Source organism: Plectropomus leopardus, chromosome 6, assembly GCF_026936395.1.
Source record: "Plectropomus leopardus strain MGB_pleo_1.0 chromosome 6, ASM2693639v1, whole genome shotgun sequence".
NCBI classification, from domain to species: Eukaryota; Metazoa; Chordata; class Actinopteri; order Perciformes; family Serranidae; genus Plectropomus; species Plectropomus leopardus.
In genome coordinates, this window is record NC_142181.1 from 23,703,027 (window position 1) to 23,721,972 (window position 18,946).

General features: G+C 39.1%; 1 protein-coding gene across 2 annotated transcripts in view; it reads right to left on the bottom strand.

The window, feature by feature from the left end:
• Nucleotides 1-14,899, bottom strand: part of LOC121943012 (roundabout homolog 2) — a 70,653-nt gene extending 55,754 nt beyond the window's left edge. For both annotated transcript variants that reach the window (XM_042486367.2, XM_042486366.2), the window contains exons 1-2: nucleotides 14,337-14,899; nucleotides 2,588-2,914 (exon numbers count right to left, since the gene is read on the bottom strand). In XM_042486367.2, the coding sequence (XP_042342301.2) occupies nucleotides 2,588-2,914; nucleotides 14,337-14,385 (376 nt within the window). In that variant the 5' untranslated portion in view covers nucleotides 14,386-14,899. The remainder of the gene's footprint in view (nucleotides 1-2,587; nucleotides 2,915-14,336) is intronic.
• Between the last annotated feature and the right edge of the window lie 4,047 nt (nucleotides 14,900-18,946).

Genomic DNA, 18,946 nt, shown 5'->3' on the forward strand with positions numbered 1-18,946 from the left:
CTGGACGTTTGTGCCAAAGATAAAGAAATTACCTCAAGGTATTCCTGAGCTATCATATTATCAAGAACAAAACAGATGAGGTCACAGTGACCTTGATTTATGACCACCAATATCTAATCAGTTGAGTTAAAGCAGACATTTGTGCGAAATTAGAAGAAATTCACCCAAGGCTTTCCTGAAATATCACGTTCACAAAAATGCGACAGATGGATGGACTGACAGAGAACCCGAAAACATATTGTATTGCTGGCGCGGGGGCATAAAAAGGTTAAGACATAAATTAATGATAAAAATAACTCTTAGTTGCAGCTCTAATTTTCTGATTTTTAATGCACTAAGACTTTCTCACTAGGTAATGTAGAATTGACCAATAGCATATAAGAAATGTTACTGTGATGTAAATAAGGAGGCCAGGCAGGTAGGAGCAGTTTAAGTGTAATTTTGGACATTTGTCAAACTAGGCAGTATCCTCATACTTTCGTCCATTAGTCATGATAAGTGATCAGGACAAGAAGCACAAGTGGCTTCCTACAGCTTTCAAAACACTTCAGTTTAAGAGAAATCATCTCAAACACTTGTCATCGAGTCCAACTGACAGTAAACACAAAAAGTAGTCCCCTGCAGCTGTTGTAGTGAGCTGCATAGTATAACAGATGACACAAAGACAAGCGTTTGAGGTAATGTTTTTCCTGTTAAACTGAAGTGTTTTGAGAATTGTAGGAGGCTTGTGCTTCTTTACTGATTGATGTTGATCATGGCAGAGTCTGAGTTTCCAAAATTTTTGCAACAAAGATGCTGAATTAAATTAGGGATGTACAGACTCAACTTATTGTCCCCTGATACTGATTTCTACAACTCAATTCAAACTGTCAAGTGATCCAGTAGCAGTCTATTACAAGAATTTTTCTCATATTTTAAATCTATATCCCACATATTCATTCAAATACTGTTTTAAGAGTAACTGAATGATTGCTTCTGGTAGCAGAAACACTTCTTTCCTACGGTCAGGATCGGCATCCATACCTGTGCATTCCTGAGTGAGAAATGTAACGTAAAGTAACAGACTAGGTTTAGAAAAGTAAAGTTACTAGAGCTGTCCTAAATACGCTTTTAGGGGGCTTTGAAGGTTCAGTGATAATAACCTATTAATATAGGGACCTGGGGTGGGGGGTGTAATAGTAATCAATCATATTCATGTATGCTAATCACCCACCCGCACCCTAGCTGACTTTAGTGGGACTTAGTGCCGTTGTGCAATGTGAGAGAAAGAGTGATGGATAGAGGGAAGAGAATGTTGCAGGTGGACTACTGCATGCAATGTTTCAGTAAATGATCTAATGTTTACATCTGGATACCTTGAACTGGCCAGCTAACAGTTGCAAGAGAGGACCAACTGGTGAGTTATTCAAAATTCAGAATGCTGTCGGGCTTCATCACTACATGCAAAGCAAGTGCTTCACTACAGGTAGCCGCTGCAGATAACATCTGCAAATCGTCTAACCTGTTCCTTTTCCTAGTTGGACTGCCAACTTAATGCTTGAAGGGGGGATTGATGACTGTGCTGAGAGAACTGGCCTCTTTCATGTCTGACACTTGCAACCTCCTTTCAATTTCCTCCACCATTTTAGTGGTGAAAAAAACAAAACAAAAATCAAAGTATTCAAATACTGATTTGGGCATCAACTACCATGGTTACAAAGGTTAGGTTTCGAAAAGAGGCATAGTGACAAATTACTTTAAAATAACTGTAAGTTCACTTGGTTTCAAACAGAACATGAAAATCTGTCTCCGGGGGGAAAGTCCTGGGTTTGTTTGATCCTGTTAATGTGAACTTTCTTCTTCCCACATTCTTTAATTCCCACATTTGTCAAACAATACACGACAACAACATCTCTTGACTGCTGCCTTACCAATAATGTGGATATATGCAAATTCTGGTGCTCTATTTTTCATCAGTATATGTGCTAACTAGGAGCAGTGTGCCAGAATGGACATTGTCTAAACAATGATTAAATTGTTAAAGTTAGCCAAAATCTAAATGACTATACTAAACATGTCATAATATTGTTATCCCGTGCATATTACCTAAATCGTCAAATACTTACATGTATGTCTGATTTGCTAAATTAGTAGTTAACAAGCTGAAATGCCTACAATATAGCACTAAGAAGCTAAAATGCCCAAAACATGTTTATATTCACTGGCCTGACTCCTCTCAAGCTGGAACAACACACCTAAGGGCTGAAGACAAAATACATTATTGTCACCGTAGCCTAAAATTAGGAACAAATCCACAGACAATTAGTTAATACTAAATTTATCTCCACCCACACCACCATCATTTAAGAGACTGCTTCCTACATTCTGGTTGTTTCATATCATTATTCTTAAGCACGTCCAACTCTCCAGTGGATCTCCATAAAGCTGCCAGACGGCTGCAAGGAGATCTGGGACACAACTGCGAAGCATCTGTATGCAATACACACACACACACACACACACACACACACACACACACACACACACACAACACAAAAACGTGCACACACACACTTTCAGGACTATGATCAATAATGTAGAGCCTTACTTGCAACGTCCAGTGAAGCATTGCGACTAATGGCCTCTCCCAGGTAGTTGCGGGCCACACAGGTGTAGACACCCTCGTCTGGTTTGCTCCGGCGTCCGTGTACGATGCGTAGAAAGAAGAGGGAGCCGCTGGGCAGGAGCATGCGGTGAGATCGGGGGTCATCTTTGTCCGTCTCTACACGCTCGCCATCCTTGTACCACTCTATACTGGGAGAGGGTCTGCCCTCTGCCTTGCAGTTGAGGGTGGCAGGCTCCCCCTTGGACACGATCAAATCAGAGGGGTCCTCCACAATCCGAGGTGCGCTGTCTTCAAACCGTGCCCGGGACCCTGTGAAGTGGAGACAAGGGCAGATGTTATCCGTCCAGCTGACCACCTACCATTCATGAAAACATATAATCTGTTTTGTAACAGGACAGGCAGCAGCAAAGCCATCTGAAATTGGCAAACATATCTTACTTTAGAGGTTGCTGGACAAAGGCTGATTGTGTGTGTTGGATAAATGTGTGTGAAGTGAAGCAGAAAGTCATGGGTAATCTCTCCTTGAAGGTCAACTCTAAAATTCAAGGGAAGACATCACGTTTTCAGCAACAACCCGTGCCTTTCAGATCACTAAATCTGATATCCATTTGTTCTCGCTATATCCAACAGCAAAACACAGCAGCCGTAGGAGAACATATATATAGCAGGGTATGTTCAAAGAACACTCCATCTGTACAGAGGATTCAATCAGCCATGTGATATGGTAATGGCCAATCTCTGTGTCAATCGGGATTGTTGCAGAGGCAGAAATGATGGTGGACAGCTGAGAATAAGACAAGCAGATCAATGAATTTATGGGGGAAAGATGGGAGTTAAAACAATAAGAGAGGTAAAGAGAAATAGATAACCCCCATATTCTTCTCTCTGGGGATCCATTACTATCTTCCCTTGACTGTGAGGGAAAGGCACATTGTTTCAAATCCTGAGGTAAGCTTCTAGACGAAGACCAAATGTCTCTAACAGCGTGTTACAGTTAGAAAAATGAATAATTCAAAATGCCGCTGCTTTTAGGAACAGATGGTCTGTCCCTCACTCTGGGAAAAAAAAGAAAGAAAATGAAATGGTCACTGTGCCACTGATTATTGTGCTGCTCTGTCTGAGGCATTATTTTCAGCACATAATCTAGACTGCATGAAAATCCTCCATTATTACCGGAGAGGAGCAGTCAGGGGTAACCTAATGACACACATGTTGTCGCACATGCTTCTGCTACATTATACTTAAATCTGAGGCATCAGGATAAACCCTCACTTTTCAGCTATAAGCAGATTTATGTCTTTTCATGAAGTGATTTGATCCTTGCGGGGCCAGGAGTTGCCATCACGGCAAAAACCTGAAGTCAACATCTAAAGAGCGATCCGAACACTCTCAGCTAAACACCCCGGGGTCACAAACCAGGACAGCTCAAAACACTAATGCAGGATGTAGATGAATACTAATCGAGCCATTAAAATGTGCCACAGAACCTCCTCAGTCAGTCACAGCAAAAACACACAATTTGTTTACATAAAGAGAACAAGTGTAAATCATTTCATGCCAGGCCTGTAATACTAATCCTTTATGATGTACTTTCCTTTAGATTATGTTCTATCACATCTGTGTGGTTTCTGTCACAAGTACATATTGACACATGCAGCTGTGCTTGTCCATATAAAGTGTGTTTTGATTTTGAAGAGGCAGCTCCACAACCGAGTGATGTCCCGGTGGTGAACCGTGTTTTTAAAAGCATGCAAAGGATTCACAGGCAGTTTGAAATCCCAGCTCATGTAACACGTTACATCACTCTGAATGCTTCCACTTCTATCGTAACTGGATTTTACCACAAAAACAAATACTGTGAGAGAGTGGACCTCTGAAGGATTAGTTCAATGCTGCATTTCTGTGAAGTTTGTGTACCAGTAGTAGTCAAAATGCAAAATATCAAAAAACTTTTTCTGTTTTTGAGTCAAAAATATTGAATCTTATACTCCCCATAATTCAACCCAAAAGAGTCCTTCCTACACATTCATTTATTTGTGATGGCCTACCACAATATCAACACTGGCTGCCACATATTGATTTTCTATTTTTGGAGGTGTGAGCCCCTCTCTCTCTGCCTCTGTCTCTTTCTTTCTGCCAAACACATTATGTGGGAATGAAAATAGTGACCGTTATTTCGGAGCACTGTGGGATAATATATACTGTTCGTTCATTTAGAGCATCTAACTCTTGGAGTGACAGAGGCAACCTGTGCCCTCTGAAGAAAAGGAGCGGCAGAGCACAGAACACAGCTAATGTGCTTAACTTAAACGTACGTTAATTCATATGGAAATACAACACTATATTTTTTGGTTAAACAGTGCTCTACGTCTGCGGCTATCGTTTCTCCAACTCATGAAGAAAAAACCAACTGTGTTCCCATAAAAACCTCACAACCAGCGGCCCAGAGCTAGGTCTAACCTTTGTGACAGCAGCAACAGAAAGTTTGTTGTTCCCACTATCAGCCATTTTTTTGATCAAAATTAGCACACATATGCTGTCTTATTAAAAGTGAATAAGCCTGCTAAAAACAGGCCAGTAGCCACTAGATGAGTATGCTTTTCTGTTTGTTTCTAGTGTGTCATGTTAAACTTTACAGAGACACCAGAAAGCAGGTTAATAAAAAGAAGAAAGCAGTACGGAGCCCAGTGAAAATTTTCAGTGGTTACTTCTTTTTGTATTTTTTACATATTCAGTGCCTCATTCAAACTCAGTGCCGACTAATTTTGAACATCACTGAATGGAGACTGACGGTATTTTGTGATGGCACATCATTTCAACACACTGCAAACGGGTGACAAGTCACGCATCCACCAGGGTGTAATATTTCCATTACTGATGATTGGAGGCGATCAGTGCTTTAGCCATTAAACATCTGTATTTCCTGCAGTCTTTTGTCTCAGGAGCGTAACCTTTACAATCAAATATAAAACCCAGATGTTATCAGGTGTTAGTGGGCAGTTTATTTCTACAGCGGTAAATGGGCTACAGAACTTGATTCTGTGGGAAAAACTGTTCTCCAGAGAGTGGAGTGAGGGAAACTGCAGAGCTCTGAGTGGTAATCCTCTGTGGAGTGTCCCCTTTCACATCCCACATCCATTGTTAACATGAAAAAATTATCAGTGCAGCTTAAATATAAGGAACACTCATTCCTTTGAGGGACTTTAAACTTTTACAAGATCACATTCTTAATAATATATGTGATTGTTTTAATTAGTGTGTCTGTGTTTGTGTGTGTGTGTGTGTGTGTGTGTGTGTGTGTGTCAATTAGATTTCCTGAATAATAAAAGTTTAACTAACTGACTAACTAATGTAGTATACAACCATTTGTAGATTCGTATTGGAATGTTATCACTGTATAATCCTATAAAACAAATGTTTCTCTCTTGAGACAACTGCTTTAGTTTTATCTTCGGATGCATTTAAACTGTAATCTTTTTTATGGTCCCAAAATCTTAACTTCATTTTCAAGGTTCACAAATGACATTATATTTACTTACAGAAGTGCAGACAAAGCTCAGCAGTTCCTTGATCAATCCAATACAACCATCAATCTGCCATAAGCAATATATTTAACGATAAACCATGTGTCATTTTCCTCCTTTTATTATATGCATTTATAGCAGCTGTAGTCTCAGCTCTCTGTTTTATAATGTTCTCCTTCCCACAATAATGAGATCCAGCTGTCCTCGTACTCGGTGTGTCAGCACATAATGTGAAGTTCTGGCTGCTTTCAGCTGGTTTGAATGGCATGAATGTCACCATGACAAATTCCTGTGTATTCGTTTTATTTGGTAAGCCTATGTTCGAATGAGACGAAAGATGAATTTGAAAACTGTCGAAAAGAATTTGAATGCTCCTGAACTATGCAGACATAATCCAGCTGAGAATTAAAAGTTCATCAGAAACACTTTTTTATTATTATTATTATTATTATTATTATTATTATTACTATTATTGATGAGGGTTAATGGTAACAACAGCTACAGCTATCATGCAGCAGTATCAATGCAGCACCATGCTGATAACTTACAGAGAAAATAGTCTTCTTAAAAATATCAGAGCAAACACCCTAAGGTGGCCAAAGTGACAAGCAACAATCTGCTCCTGTGACAAGTGTGCAATCAGTGAAAAGTCTGCAGCACCTTGAGCACAACAGCAACACATTTTCATGGTGACGTTTTATTCATGACAGGAAGATTGTGGTGCAGCAGTTGAAAGCACCTTTCAGCGAAAAAGAAACTCTGTCAGCCTCGTTTATGACACTGAAAAATAAACGTCACAGGCGTTACTAGGGGATCTTTTCGAAGGTATGTTTTTAGTCACATCATAAACACGGCCCATTAGAGCCGGCAGTAGGTCCTTAGAGATGTCAGAGCACATATGGGAATTTAAAGTGTGACTTGATTTGTGTGAAAAATATTAATCTGGGGCATTCTGGTGTGAAATAACTTTCATATTTACAAGAGATGAACAAGAAGGAAAGGACATCGGCTACTGGTTTTGGAGAGTTTCAAAACAAATTACATAAACAGGAAAAATGCTGCACAAACTACTGCTTCAGATCATTTAAGCCGTTGTTACAAATCCCAGAATTCGCAGCTTTGATTGATATGTTGCAGCAAATTACAGCCAGAGAATATTTTCAATTTACTGTGCATTCAGGTTCATGAAAGTGTTATATTAGAGACTTCAGAATAAGAGTTTGGAGTTTCATCTGGCTGCTTTAAGTGGTTTCTCAGCAGCAAACAAAGCAGTTCTTTACAATAAAGAAATACAGCTGTATATGCTTCAAAACAACAAGAGACAACAGTTCATCAATCTAGGTGTTTTTTTAAACAAACAGGAGGAATATGCCCAATTCAACATGCATTGATTAAATGTTGCAACTTGCAACACAAAGCAAATGACTGTTTGACAAAACACACATCATCTTTGTTTCCAGAGGTGTGCCAGCGAGGACGAATCAATGAAACCCTTTTAAACACATCTTAACTTCTATGAACCTCGCACAGACATTCAGTGTGCAGGGAAAAAGACACTAAAGATAATCCATAAGAGTGAAAAGCAGCAACCTTCAGCTGTCGTCCAATGCGGAGGGGGCTTTGTGAGTGAGAGTGTGCATGGTCTCGTGCAAGGTTATCACTCTTCTGTACACTCTCAAGGCTGTCCTGTGTACAAATGAACGTGTCAGTGCGACAGGCAGAGGCTCTTTTAATGAAGAAATACAGTAAATCTCATTCAACAGCTCTACTCATTTGATACTCAACAGAATTGAAACTGGTATTTTAATTTGATAAATAAAACACTTCAGCCTACTTATTAGCATTGTTAATGTTATTTTTCCGCCAATGTTGTTATAAGTGAGGACCGTCCCATCCTCACCTCCCCCTGCTGCTATTGGTCTTGATGTATGAGTGTTTTGTCAACATTTTAAGTGTTCTTGTTGTGATATGTTTCTATTGTTGATATGCTTTTATGTTTTTTTTATATTTTTTATATTATATATTTTCTTATATTTCCCTCTTTCTATGATTGATTTTATAATATTTACATTATTAATCTTTTCTCCCATTTTTATACCCCTTTGTGTCTGTCTCTAGAAGAAATCATAGTCTGGCACATTACTGAAAACCAAAGATATGTAACATACTTCAAACAAAGCATATCATCATTTCTACAGTGACACAGATCAGATTACATGTATATGAGTTTACTTTGTCATGAGGAAGTGGAAGAAGGGGATGGTGGATGGCATGACACCTATCAGACAGCTGCCAAGCAGCAAGCCAGTGTTTGAGATCAACACAAAAAAAAAAAAAAAACTGGTTTTATTTCAGCAAGAGAGCAGGACATGTCCATCCACACCGACTGTGGCAACAAAACCAGGTATTTTAAGCCAAAACATGATCTTTTCCATAACCATAACCAAGTGTTTTTTTCTTTGTTTACAACATTTTTGTTAAAATGTAAATAAACAAAACATTTGCAGACTATGCCAGTCTGCTGTGATTTGAACCAACTTTCTGTAAAAAAAAAAAAAGTACTGTTTGTTCACAATTGGAAGAGCTCAGTATTGCACTTGTTGTTATATATGAAGAGCCCCTTGAATTTAAATCTGTAATAATTTCTTTTTTGGCCACTTTTGTGAACAAATACAATGAAATATCACCTTTTAAGTTGACATGAAAAACTTATTGGAAAAAATTTACAGAGGAACATTATCTTTTAGGCAAAACTCTGACAGGTATCATCATGAACACCAATATTTTCTCAGAAGTAAAGCACTTGATGGATTTCTGTCATTTGTGCCAGCGATTAGGGAATTATGATGCTGGGGTAGCACTATTGTAGTCAGCTCAATGCACTGAGAAAGGCATTGCCAAAAATGTTTCTGCTAGTAGTGAAAACAAAACTCCTTTACCCTGCCTTTTGATTAAAGTTTTTATATCGTCAGTCAGAGTTCATAGTTGCAGTTGCAAACAGTGGTTGAACAAGAGTGCCAAATAAAACCTACTGATTAAAGCAAATATTTCAATAAAGGAAGTAAAACAATTAAACTATATTTAAAAAGGATAGGTGGTCTAAAAATCTTTTGTCTTTTATAACTGCTTCAAATACAGAAGGAGATCTACATTTATGTGAATAATATTTTGCCAACACAATAAAATTTCTTTATAAGATATTGGGTATATCAGTGTTTGTGGTCATATTTTCAGTCTCAAATATAGCTCATCCTGATCATATGATACACTATTTGGTACACAAACAAATATTGCTGTGACAAAGGTTGAACATTTAATATCAATGAATTCACATTATAGAAACAACTGTGTATCCATTTTACATTTGGCCATAGCTCATTAATTTTTTTCAAATCCAAAAATATGTAGCTTGTTAAAAGTGTTTTCTTGAGCCAGTTGGAGGCTCAGTGCACATGAACGTGTGTGTGCATGATCAGGATGGTACCACCTCTGTCACGTTTTGAGACACTAAAAACCCTGACAGTGAGTTGTTTAGTGTGTCTGTCTGCTGTTTGGTGCTGAGCAGGTAGCAAGCAGTCACTTTTGAGTTTTTTGCTGAAAAATCTGCCTGTTGCTGCTGAATACAACACTGGGAGGGCAGTGAGAATGAGGCAAAACAGTAAAAATGTGGTCAGAAGAGCTGCACAGATGAAACTAAAGACATAAAGCTCCACAAAAGCCACCAAGAGCTGCAAATTCAAAAGATAATTCTCTGTGAGGTCATGGCTGCAAGAAACCCCTTTGACATTGTTATTTAAAAGCATTGCTATAATAAAAATATTTTTTACAGCCGCTTTAATTTATATGCATACCAGCAAGTGTTGTTGGCTTTTCCCCCAGCCTATAGCCTATACTGTCCTGTATATATGGTGCTGTTTGTCTATTATGAACTTTCTGTGACTCAACCCATTGTGATGTGATCGTGTGTGAGGATGATCAGATGTAGCAATTGTCATGATTGCTTCTAATTTGTTAGAATTTCTTCATTTACTCACAAAGCAAATGAAAAAATCCAGAGAAAGCGAGAAACCACAGTCAAATGATGCCCATTAGTGCTGCATGCAGCTCTGATAGACAAGCAATCGCATTGGTCCTAATTGCAAACTCAGACACACACCCACATGTTTGCTCACAGCATCCCCTACATTTCTGCCTCATCTAACACACATAGTTGGCAGGGGAAGAGCCGGAGGGTTATCAAGATCACGTCTTGAAAACTCTGTTGATTCAGGCTATATTTGGCATTTCTTGGCTCCTAGCTGCGGCATTACATAACAAGTGGTGCTTTCATTAATTAGTATTTTCAAAATATTAACCTTGCATCCTCCCCAGGGGCAGAAGTGTACCGCTGTCACGCTAATGTGTGAAAACAACAAAGCCGCAGAGGGCAGGATCTGTTTTGCTTCAGATTTTGGTCCCTTTTAGCGACAGCCAGGCTCTGAGCGAAGTGCATACGAGAAGCTGGACCTGTCTGAGCTGGCTGCTTGATATCTGGTGAAAAACACAAACTATCTACAGGCAGAGTAACTTTACAAGTTAAAGCGAGACAGTAGCAGAAGGCTGGCAGCTTGTCTGAGGGGCTGGTGGCTGTCTGCTGAGATTTACTCGTGTCTTTTTCAATTTCAGTTCATTTACATACTTAAAAAGGCCAAAAACATTCAAGGAGTTCTTGTGGCATTGCCAAGTAATCTCTGCGGGAGGGCGATAACGTGCCACAGCAAACTGAATTTCAAAGCGGAGGAGTCAGGTTTGATGTTCTTCTGGCAACAGTCTGGACGTTTTGAGCCTTTGTTTGGCAACTGTCCTCCTCGGGCGTAATCTAATCTTTAAATGATGTCATCAGCAACTGTACCAGAAGAGGGGCATCATCAGCATCCGGCAACATGACTCAAGCATGAGGTACATAGTGGTTTCATCATGCACGGTTGTTTCATCAAGAGGGACTGTGAGAGGCTTTAGTCAGCCTTCAGCCATATTTGTCACTAAGTAATGAACAGGAGGACGGAGGGGACACAAATAACCAGCTAAGGGTTGTTTAGCATCGTTTAATTCCACGCTGAGCACACAACAAGCTGAATACAGCTCAAGACAACTGGCATTTCAATGAGATGCATTACGGTAGACACTGATGCCGTCTTAATTGAGGTTTGGTTTGTGCGTGAGAGAAAAGGACTGCTGTGTTGAATGGAACACAATTTGCAATAGAGACCTGTTGTTGTTTCAGCTCACAATCACACAGAGGATTGAGAAAACACGAACAAAACCCCCACAGACCAACAGAGAAGAACTTATTGACTGGACACAAGTGAGACATATCTCTCTGTAATGCCTACATTTTAGACATAAAACATAAATAATAATAAAATCCACTAGTGTGGGATTTGTTTCAGCACAGCTCCTGCAGAGGTCATGAAGCCTGTGTGAATCCTCTTCTCAAGTATTTTTATGAAAATACACATCACCCTGCAGGTATGTGCAGTATAATAGAGGTGGGAATGAGAGAAAATACCCACTCCACATTAATGGATGTAGGCAGATGGTGTGGGTGTTGAAAAGTGCCTTTAATGTTGAGAGGTGGCACCAGTTTATAATAATGAAATCGAGCAAGTGGCAGGACAAGTCACAGAGCTCAGGATTTATCATCAGATGATAGTATATCATTGAAGAAGGTGTAAAATAGTGCCAGACTGAGAAATGGGCCAGGTTGATAAATCAGCTGTTATTAGCTTATTTCAGTCAGCCAATAGGTGAAGGGAAATTGCAGTACTGCAATGCAAAGATGTGATTGAGGTAATTTAAAAATGAAGATGTCAAAGTTTGTCCACAAACAGATGACTGATGTCTTTTAACTGTCACAATTCTTTAGAGCTGCTATAAGAAATATTTTTATATGAACAATGGATCACATGACTACATGTATGTGAAAAGGGTCGCTTATAGTGAGTGGGGACTGCCCATTGTTGCAATGGCCCAAATTCCAAAGCTCCGTTTGTCCAAAAAATGTCTACTTGGACTGAAAGCCCTTTTCTCAGACAGCCTGTTAAACACACTCCCCCGTGGTTACACAAAGCAATCGCCAGAAAAAAAAATGTTTGCATTGTACACTTCTGTAAACACCAGATATGTTACATTTGACAATAACAGTTGATTATGGTTAGGAAAAGATCATGTATTAGCTTAAAACACCCATGTTTGGTGGTACAAAAGTCACTGGAAAAACAAAGATCAGTGGCTAAAACGCTGCTGCAAAATACGGCAAAAAGTCTGTAAAAACACCAGTGAACATTGGCACATATGATGCTCGTGAACTCTGTGAAGGGTCAGTAAATACACCCTGGATCAACAGCTCTTACACCGCTGGCAAACAGCACAAAAATTCTATAAAAACACCCGTGTACAGCGGCTCGTAAGCTGCTGGAAAACTGAAACTAACTGCATAGACTGTGCATTTAAGAGAAACAGGACTTCAGAGTTAGGGGTGTTGGCTTTTGGTCTAATGGGATGTTTTTTTGAACTACTGGAGCCTCAGAATTTTGGGCAGTCAGAACAATGACATGGCGCGCTTTGCAGTTCTCCTCAGCTCTACAAAGCATTTTAGCATCTTTCAGCTCACTTTTTTTTTTGGTTTTACAAGCCGCAACTACTAATTTGGTTCACCATACCTGCTTTTAACAGCAATTAAGCAGCGGTAAACACATTAAAAAAGCTCTAAAATCTCATTGTACACCACCTGTCCAGCACACAATTGCAGACAGACAAAGTTAGAGACCAGCTGGTGAACATAGTGGAGCATTTAGCTGCTAAAGAGACTGATATTTCCCTGGGGGGTGGGCAGAAACCAAAAACAGAACTAAAACAGAGTTAAAGTTGGAATCACAGTTGTGGGGTTGCCAGAAACACGACTCCAAATGACTGCTCCCAAGTGGCTACAATCTTTTATTGCAAGTTTTAAAAAATTGCAAGTTAAAAAAGTGGTGCCAAATGGAGTTTTCTTGCAAACAACACACAAGTGTTGTTTATATTATGTTTCTCACCAGATTATTTTATAATATTCAGGCCTAACAAACATGTTGAGTGCATTTCTTTTTTAAAAATATTTCAAATCCTGCATTGTTGCGACCAGTCTTACTATTTGTTTTTGTTTGGGCATTAAATGGTAGCATAACATGAATGAAACCACCAGCAGGATGGAAATCATACCACCACGTGCTTGTGCATGAGAAAAATGCTGTGTATATTATGTGTTTGTGTAACTAAATTAACATCAGCTGATGTATTATTTTCAAATTTTAAAACTGTTAAAAAAATCAATATGTTTCTATATGTAATGGTCTCAAAAATACAGCATCTGTCAGGTTCTAGTGCAAAACAGCATTGGGGATTTCTTAGTATAATTTCATTTTATATCCACTGTGTTTAATTCACTCAAAGTTTAAAACTGAACAACACCATTCAGACCTTTAATACACGATTTACTATCAAATGCTGCATCAATTACTCTGAGAATAAAAAACATCTGCACTCTCATGAATTGTTTTTCTGAGCCCTGCTATTATTTGGGGTATGGATTAAGGCTCAGAAATGTAATCTGTTATTAGAGCAATGGTTAAAAAATATAATCCCTTTCTCAAAGGTAATCAAAGTGAGCTTTTAAAAGCATTTTATGATAATATGTGTGCATCCTCAAAGCCATGTTTTGGGGGGGGTGGGAGGTGGAGGCTTGTCAGACTATGACACTGTCTGTCCATGAGAGTTTATGTGCTCACAGCTGAACTCAAAGTGACAGTTAAATGGTTTCACTTTGGTTACAGTGATTTGACCTTTCCTGCTGCCTAATGGACTCCCTCTGTGACCACCTCAGAGCTCAGGGGGGGACGCTCTGAGAAAATGTGCGTCTTCTTGGCTTTCACCAAATATTACAGATGAATGCATGCATGACATTTCCAGTTGACAATTAATTTTTGTTGGGAAGATGTTCCCACAGCTGTCTGGGAAACGTGTCCAGCTCAACACAACATTTACATCCATCTGGGGGGACAGAAAACACGATAAGACAAATGCACGCTGAGGCAGTCACGCCATATGGGCTGAGCGCGCGCGCGCGCGTGTGTGTGTGTGTGTATAGAGAGAAGGGCACCTTTAAAAGCTTAATAATGTGAATGTCTTACCTGATGCGATGGTGATGAGTGACACAAGAAGGAAATTTCCAAAGTTCATCTCCACGCTCTCAAGGGTCTGCAGCCTCTTGAGAGTCCAGACAAAATATGAATCAAACCTCCAGAATATCACCAAGATTTGTTTTTTAACTAAAATCGGGGAGGGAAAAAACTGAACCGGTTTCAAAAGTCTGAACCTCAGCTGGAATATTTCAAGCGCGTAAAATCATCCCCCACCCCCGAAAAAAACTTTCGTGTCACTCCCAGAAAACCATGACAGCAGCAGGATCAGCAGCAGCAGCAGCACCGCCCCGGAGAAACCTAATAACAAAACTCAGCAGCAGCACTTCTTCATCCCCGCATGGTCACACACACACACATACGCCCACTTCTTTCTAAAATGCCCCACTGATGCTGAGAACACACAAAAAAGGAGGTTTAACTATATTTAGCCCGGCCATAAATAAAATAAATCCTCTCGCTCCCTCTGTCTGCTGTGATCCGGCCAGTTGCAGGTTGCGGCGTCAGTTTGAGCGAGAATGAAGCGCCGCACATGCCGAGCTGAGCTCCGCACTCCCTGCTATCCGCAACAAATCCTCGCCAACCTCCAGGAGTCAGTGTTTTAAAGAGACAGGGACCACATCTGCGCCCTGTGTGTGTGCATGTGGGTCTAATGCCGAGCTGCATGGGTTCACACAACACAGTGCAGTGAGATAAAAATAAAAAAATAAAAAAATAAAAAAATAAAAAGAGTTATTTCTGAGTTAAAGTAGTTACGGAAGTTATCAAACTGAGCTTTGCACTTTGAGTTAAGAAGTCCAATGTGTAGTATTTAGGGCTACACATAGGTAGAAATTATATATGATATTCTTAACTACTTTTTCAGTAGTTTATATTCACCTGGAAATAGAGTGCCCCAGGGATAACGTTTTTTCTATAGACCAACCCGGGAGCTCAAGTCACCCTTTCTATATAGTAATTATGACATTTATAAATGTAAATGTCTTCAAAAGAAACCCAAAATACAAGCATTCAAGAATTGAAATAGAACATTAAATTCAAGCATTACAGGGCCTGAAAGATTGCAAAACTGAGAAAACGCTGGACATTTGTAATTTGCTTCATTTATATACTTTGGTCAATACTCCTATTTCTTATGTTTTGTTTGCAGCAGTGCCTTAGAAACGGTTTGCAGTGTCCTACTTCCTATTTGTTACATGACTGAATCTGTAAATATGCTTGAGCCATGTATGGAATAAATGAAAACAAAAGCAAAAGCCTTTGGAAGCATCATTACGATGCTTACAGGTTTTGTTCATCAACATAATCTTCACAAATGAACACCGCTTTGAGGATTTTTGAAGTAATGGCCAGAAGTAAAAAGTTAACGCTAGGCTAAAATGAATCAAACTATGGTCGCATGACCCCCACAAGAAGACTGTAAAACTACATCAATGGTAAAACCATGTTCGGCGTGGCTCGATGTGATGACGTTCTGTATTTTCTTTTAGCCACTTGTTAGCAACCGTCTTTTTTTAAGACACATAAAAACATCAAAGTTTACGAGTCACCTGTTTACTGACATATTTTAGGTTGTAGAACAAAACTTTAGAAGTATCTTCTGCTTGTGTTAACCACAGACCTTATTTAAGGCATCTAACCAAAAGCCCATCCAAAAAACTATAGACTTTTCACTGAACTGGAGGTGATGAAATGCTTAGTCATTTTAGGATTCATTACTGGGGTTCTCTATTGGCACAACTGATAGGCCTATATAATATTTATATCCATGTTTCCATTCATTTATTATTACCTGAAAATAAGAATAGTTATGTTTTTGTTACCTTATAAAGAGCCATTTATATCTATAGAGCAGGTCCTCTTTTACATACTTCGCCATGTTCTTTTCTTCAAAAGCCAATACAGTATGCCTCTTGTCTGACCATTTCAGCTTTTCAAGTCCAACAACATTGCTATCATTGCCAAATGTGTCGTAATATCAACAAAATAACACCAAAAATGTTAAGTGTGCTATCATAAAAGCAGTTTTCCCTTATTTTCCTATGTCCCAAAATGGCCTTGTGTTAATGGATACAGTGTTTTATCAATATATTATCATTTTAAAGACCTCATCACATTGTTTCACTATGTTTTAGTAATAAACTTCTCATAAAAACATAGGCTACACGTATTTACCATTTGCAATTTTGTTTACCTTATTTCAACACCATATCCTGTTAATTCATAACAGTTAAATAATATGACACATATGTGCAGTCTATGTATAATATGAAAAGATTTAAATCATTGTAGCTTAACTGTTTGACATGAAGGATGACTGTCTTTCAAGAAAAAAAGAGAGAGAGAGAAACTCATTGAAGCTGAAGTATTTACAGTTTCGTTTTGTTTATCTTCATTTTCCCATTCTTTAGGATATTTCATCCCAAATTTTGCCCACTTACCCTACCAGGCATCGTGGTTCTCCTTGGGAGTGTGCAGCTGTAATGGACCTTTTTCAAAGCAGACATTTTTACTTGTCATAGTAGAAAAAGCACAGGTGAAACTGATAACAATAATGATGTCTCAGTTCCACTGAGTGTCCCACTTCATAATACTTCAAAGTAGCCCAATTCTGCAGGAAGCATTGAGTCTGAAGTCGTGAATAACAGATTTTAAAGTTTGTGGTTGGGAAATTGTATGTGATTTTAAAGTCCAATTTAGACTCAAATTCAAAAATAAAGAAGCAACTTTCACTTCCTGTCAGTAACCTTCACTATTAAAAGAGTCATTTTTGACAAAAAGTTAAAAAAAAAAAAAAATGTCTACAGCCACAAAATATATTTGAGCCTTAATTTTATGAAAGTATAACATTATCACATTACTAATAGGTCTATATGTATTTATGTGTATAAGCATTTATTTATTCATTTATTGACCACAGGGTGGTTACTCTACAGTGGGCAGGCTGGGTTCAGGCTAAATTGAGATTGTAGTTCAAGTTTTACAGTTGGATGTCTAAAATGTTTTATTTTAACAATGCTAGTGTGAAGTCTTGTACACTGTGTAGCCCTTAAAAGACAAGAAATTATTCAAGTGAATCAAATGAGGGAACCCTGGGTGTACAGTAATGGACTGCAATTATGAAATGTAGGGCTGAAGCACTTACACTAATAGCAGTGAAAGCTTCCCTGCAAGGTTCTGGATGTATTTATTTATTTGTGGTACATTTCTTTTTTTAAATCTAAATGTTGATTTAAAGACCAGCAATAATGCCAGTGAGGTTAAAAGTGTTTTATAAACTTTTATCTTTTCTCTATGTCTCCTTCTTTAAATTCTGTTTATTTTCAGTGTATTTTTTTCCTTCATTAGCATAAACCAGTTTCCAAGTTCTCAGATCATGTGTGGGGCTTTCTGTATTATATCTTTAATGTCCATCCACCAGTATCATGGGGTTGCCCTCTTGGATGCTTGACCAGATATTGTTCCTAATGATGTATATTTTTTTGTATTTTTACAGCAGAACACATCTAATGAGTTTCATAACCAGGTAATACTCTCAGCACTGCTCTTATATTGTCCCTGAATGTTCCCTTTCCCTAACAATCGGAGAGTACTTGAGTGTGATCTGTATTTTTCTTCTACACAGTCTCTAGCATGTTTGTTGTGTTACATTAGCATTATTAATACAAAACAAGCAATGTGATGATTAGTCCACATGCTTTGTTTTGAGAACAGCTTATTTTCCCTCTAAGCCAAAAATGAGTGACTATGAGCTTTATAAATAAACTTGACGTCTGCCATTTTTTTCAATAACTGACACTCCAACACAATAGTCATCGCTTTCTCAGTATCACCATCGTCACCGTCGTCACCGCTTCTGCTGAAAAGTGTCGACTGTGCGTGCTAACAGTCCTCCTGCATCTTCACCGCTCCAGATCGTTGCAGTCTTGCTGTTTAGCATCCAACTCTCTGATTTACTAAACAGCTGTTGTCTCACACCCAGTCCTGCACAATCTGGCCCCCGCTGGAGCCTCTGGTGCCTCAGTCCTACTCCTGTGGACAAACACGGCTCTCTTGGGGGTATGATCTCTGTGTCACTCACTCCCCCTCCTCCAACACAGACCAGACCGGTTCCTGAGAGCCACTGCTTCTTCTCCCTCCACCTCATTGTCTCCATGTCAGGCTGCAGGAGCCCAACATGATGGAGAGTGACTTTTGGACGGTCGGACGCCTGCTCTCCTTTGTCTCACTTGAATGGGACTGGAAATTGTGCAACAGAAGAGGAGTCCAGATGTCTGTTGTAAGGCGTGACACAAAGAGGGGCCCCACAATGGCTTCAATCTCAGCTTCTGTGGAAGTGTGTACCTTATTAAGGGCCACAAAGGCTAAACGGGCATTAAATAGAGGCATCTCAAGCAGGGGAGTGGCTGAAGTCTCGGAGGTGTCAGACAGGAATGGTCTCTATTTCAACTTCAACTAAAACCCTCAAAGAAGTCATCAGTGGATACTCTAGTTTGTGGCTTCGCTCGTCTGCTTTGATGTTCACTCTAAAAAGTAATTCAAAATGACTGAAAACAAAATTGCAGTAGTAAGATAATGAAACTTGATAATTTAACCTCTCC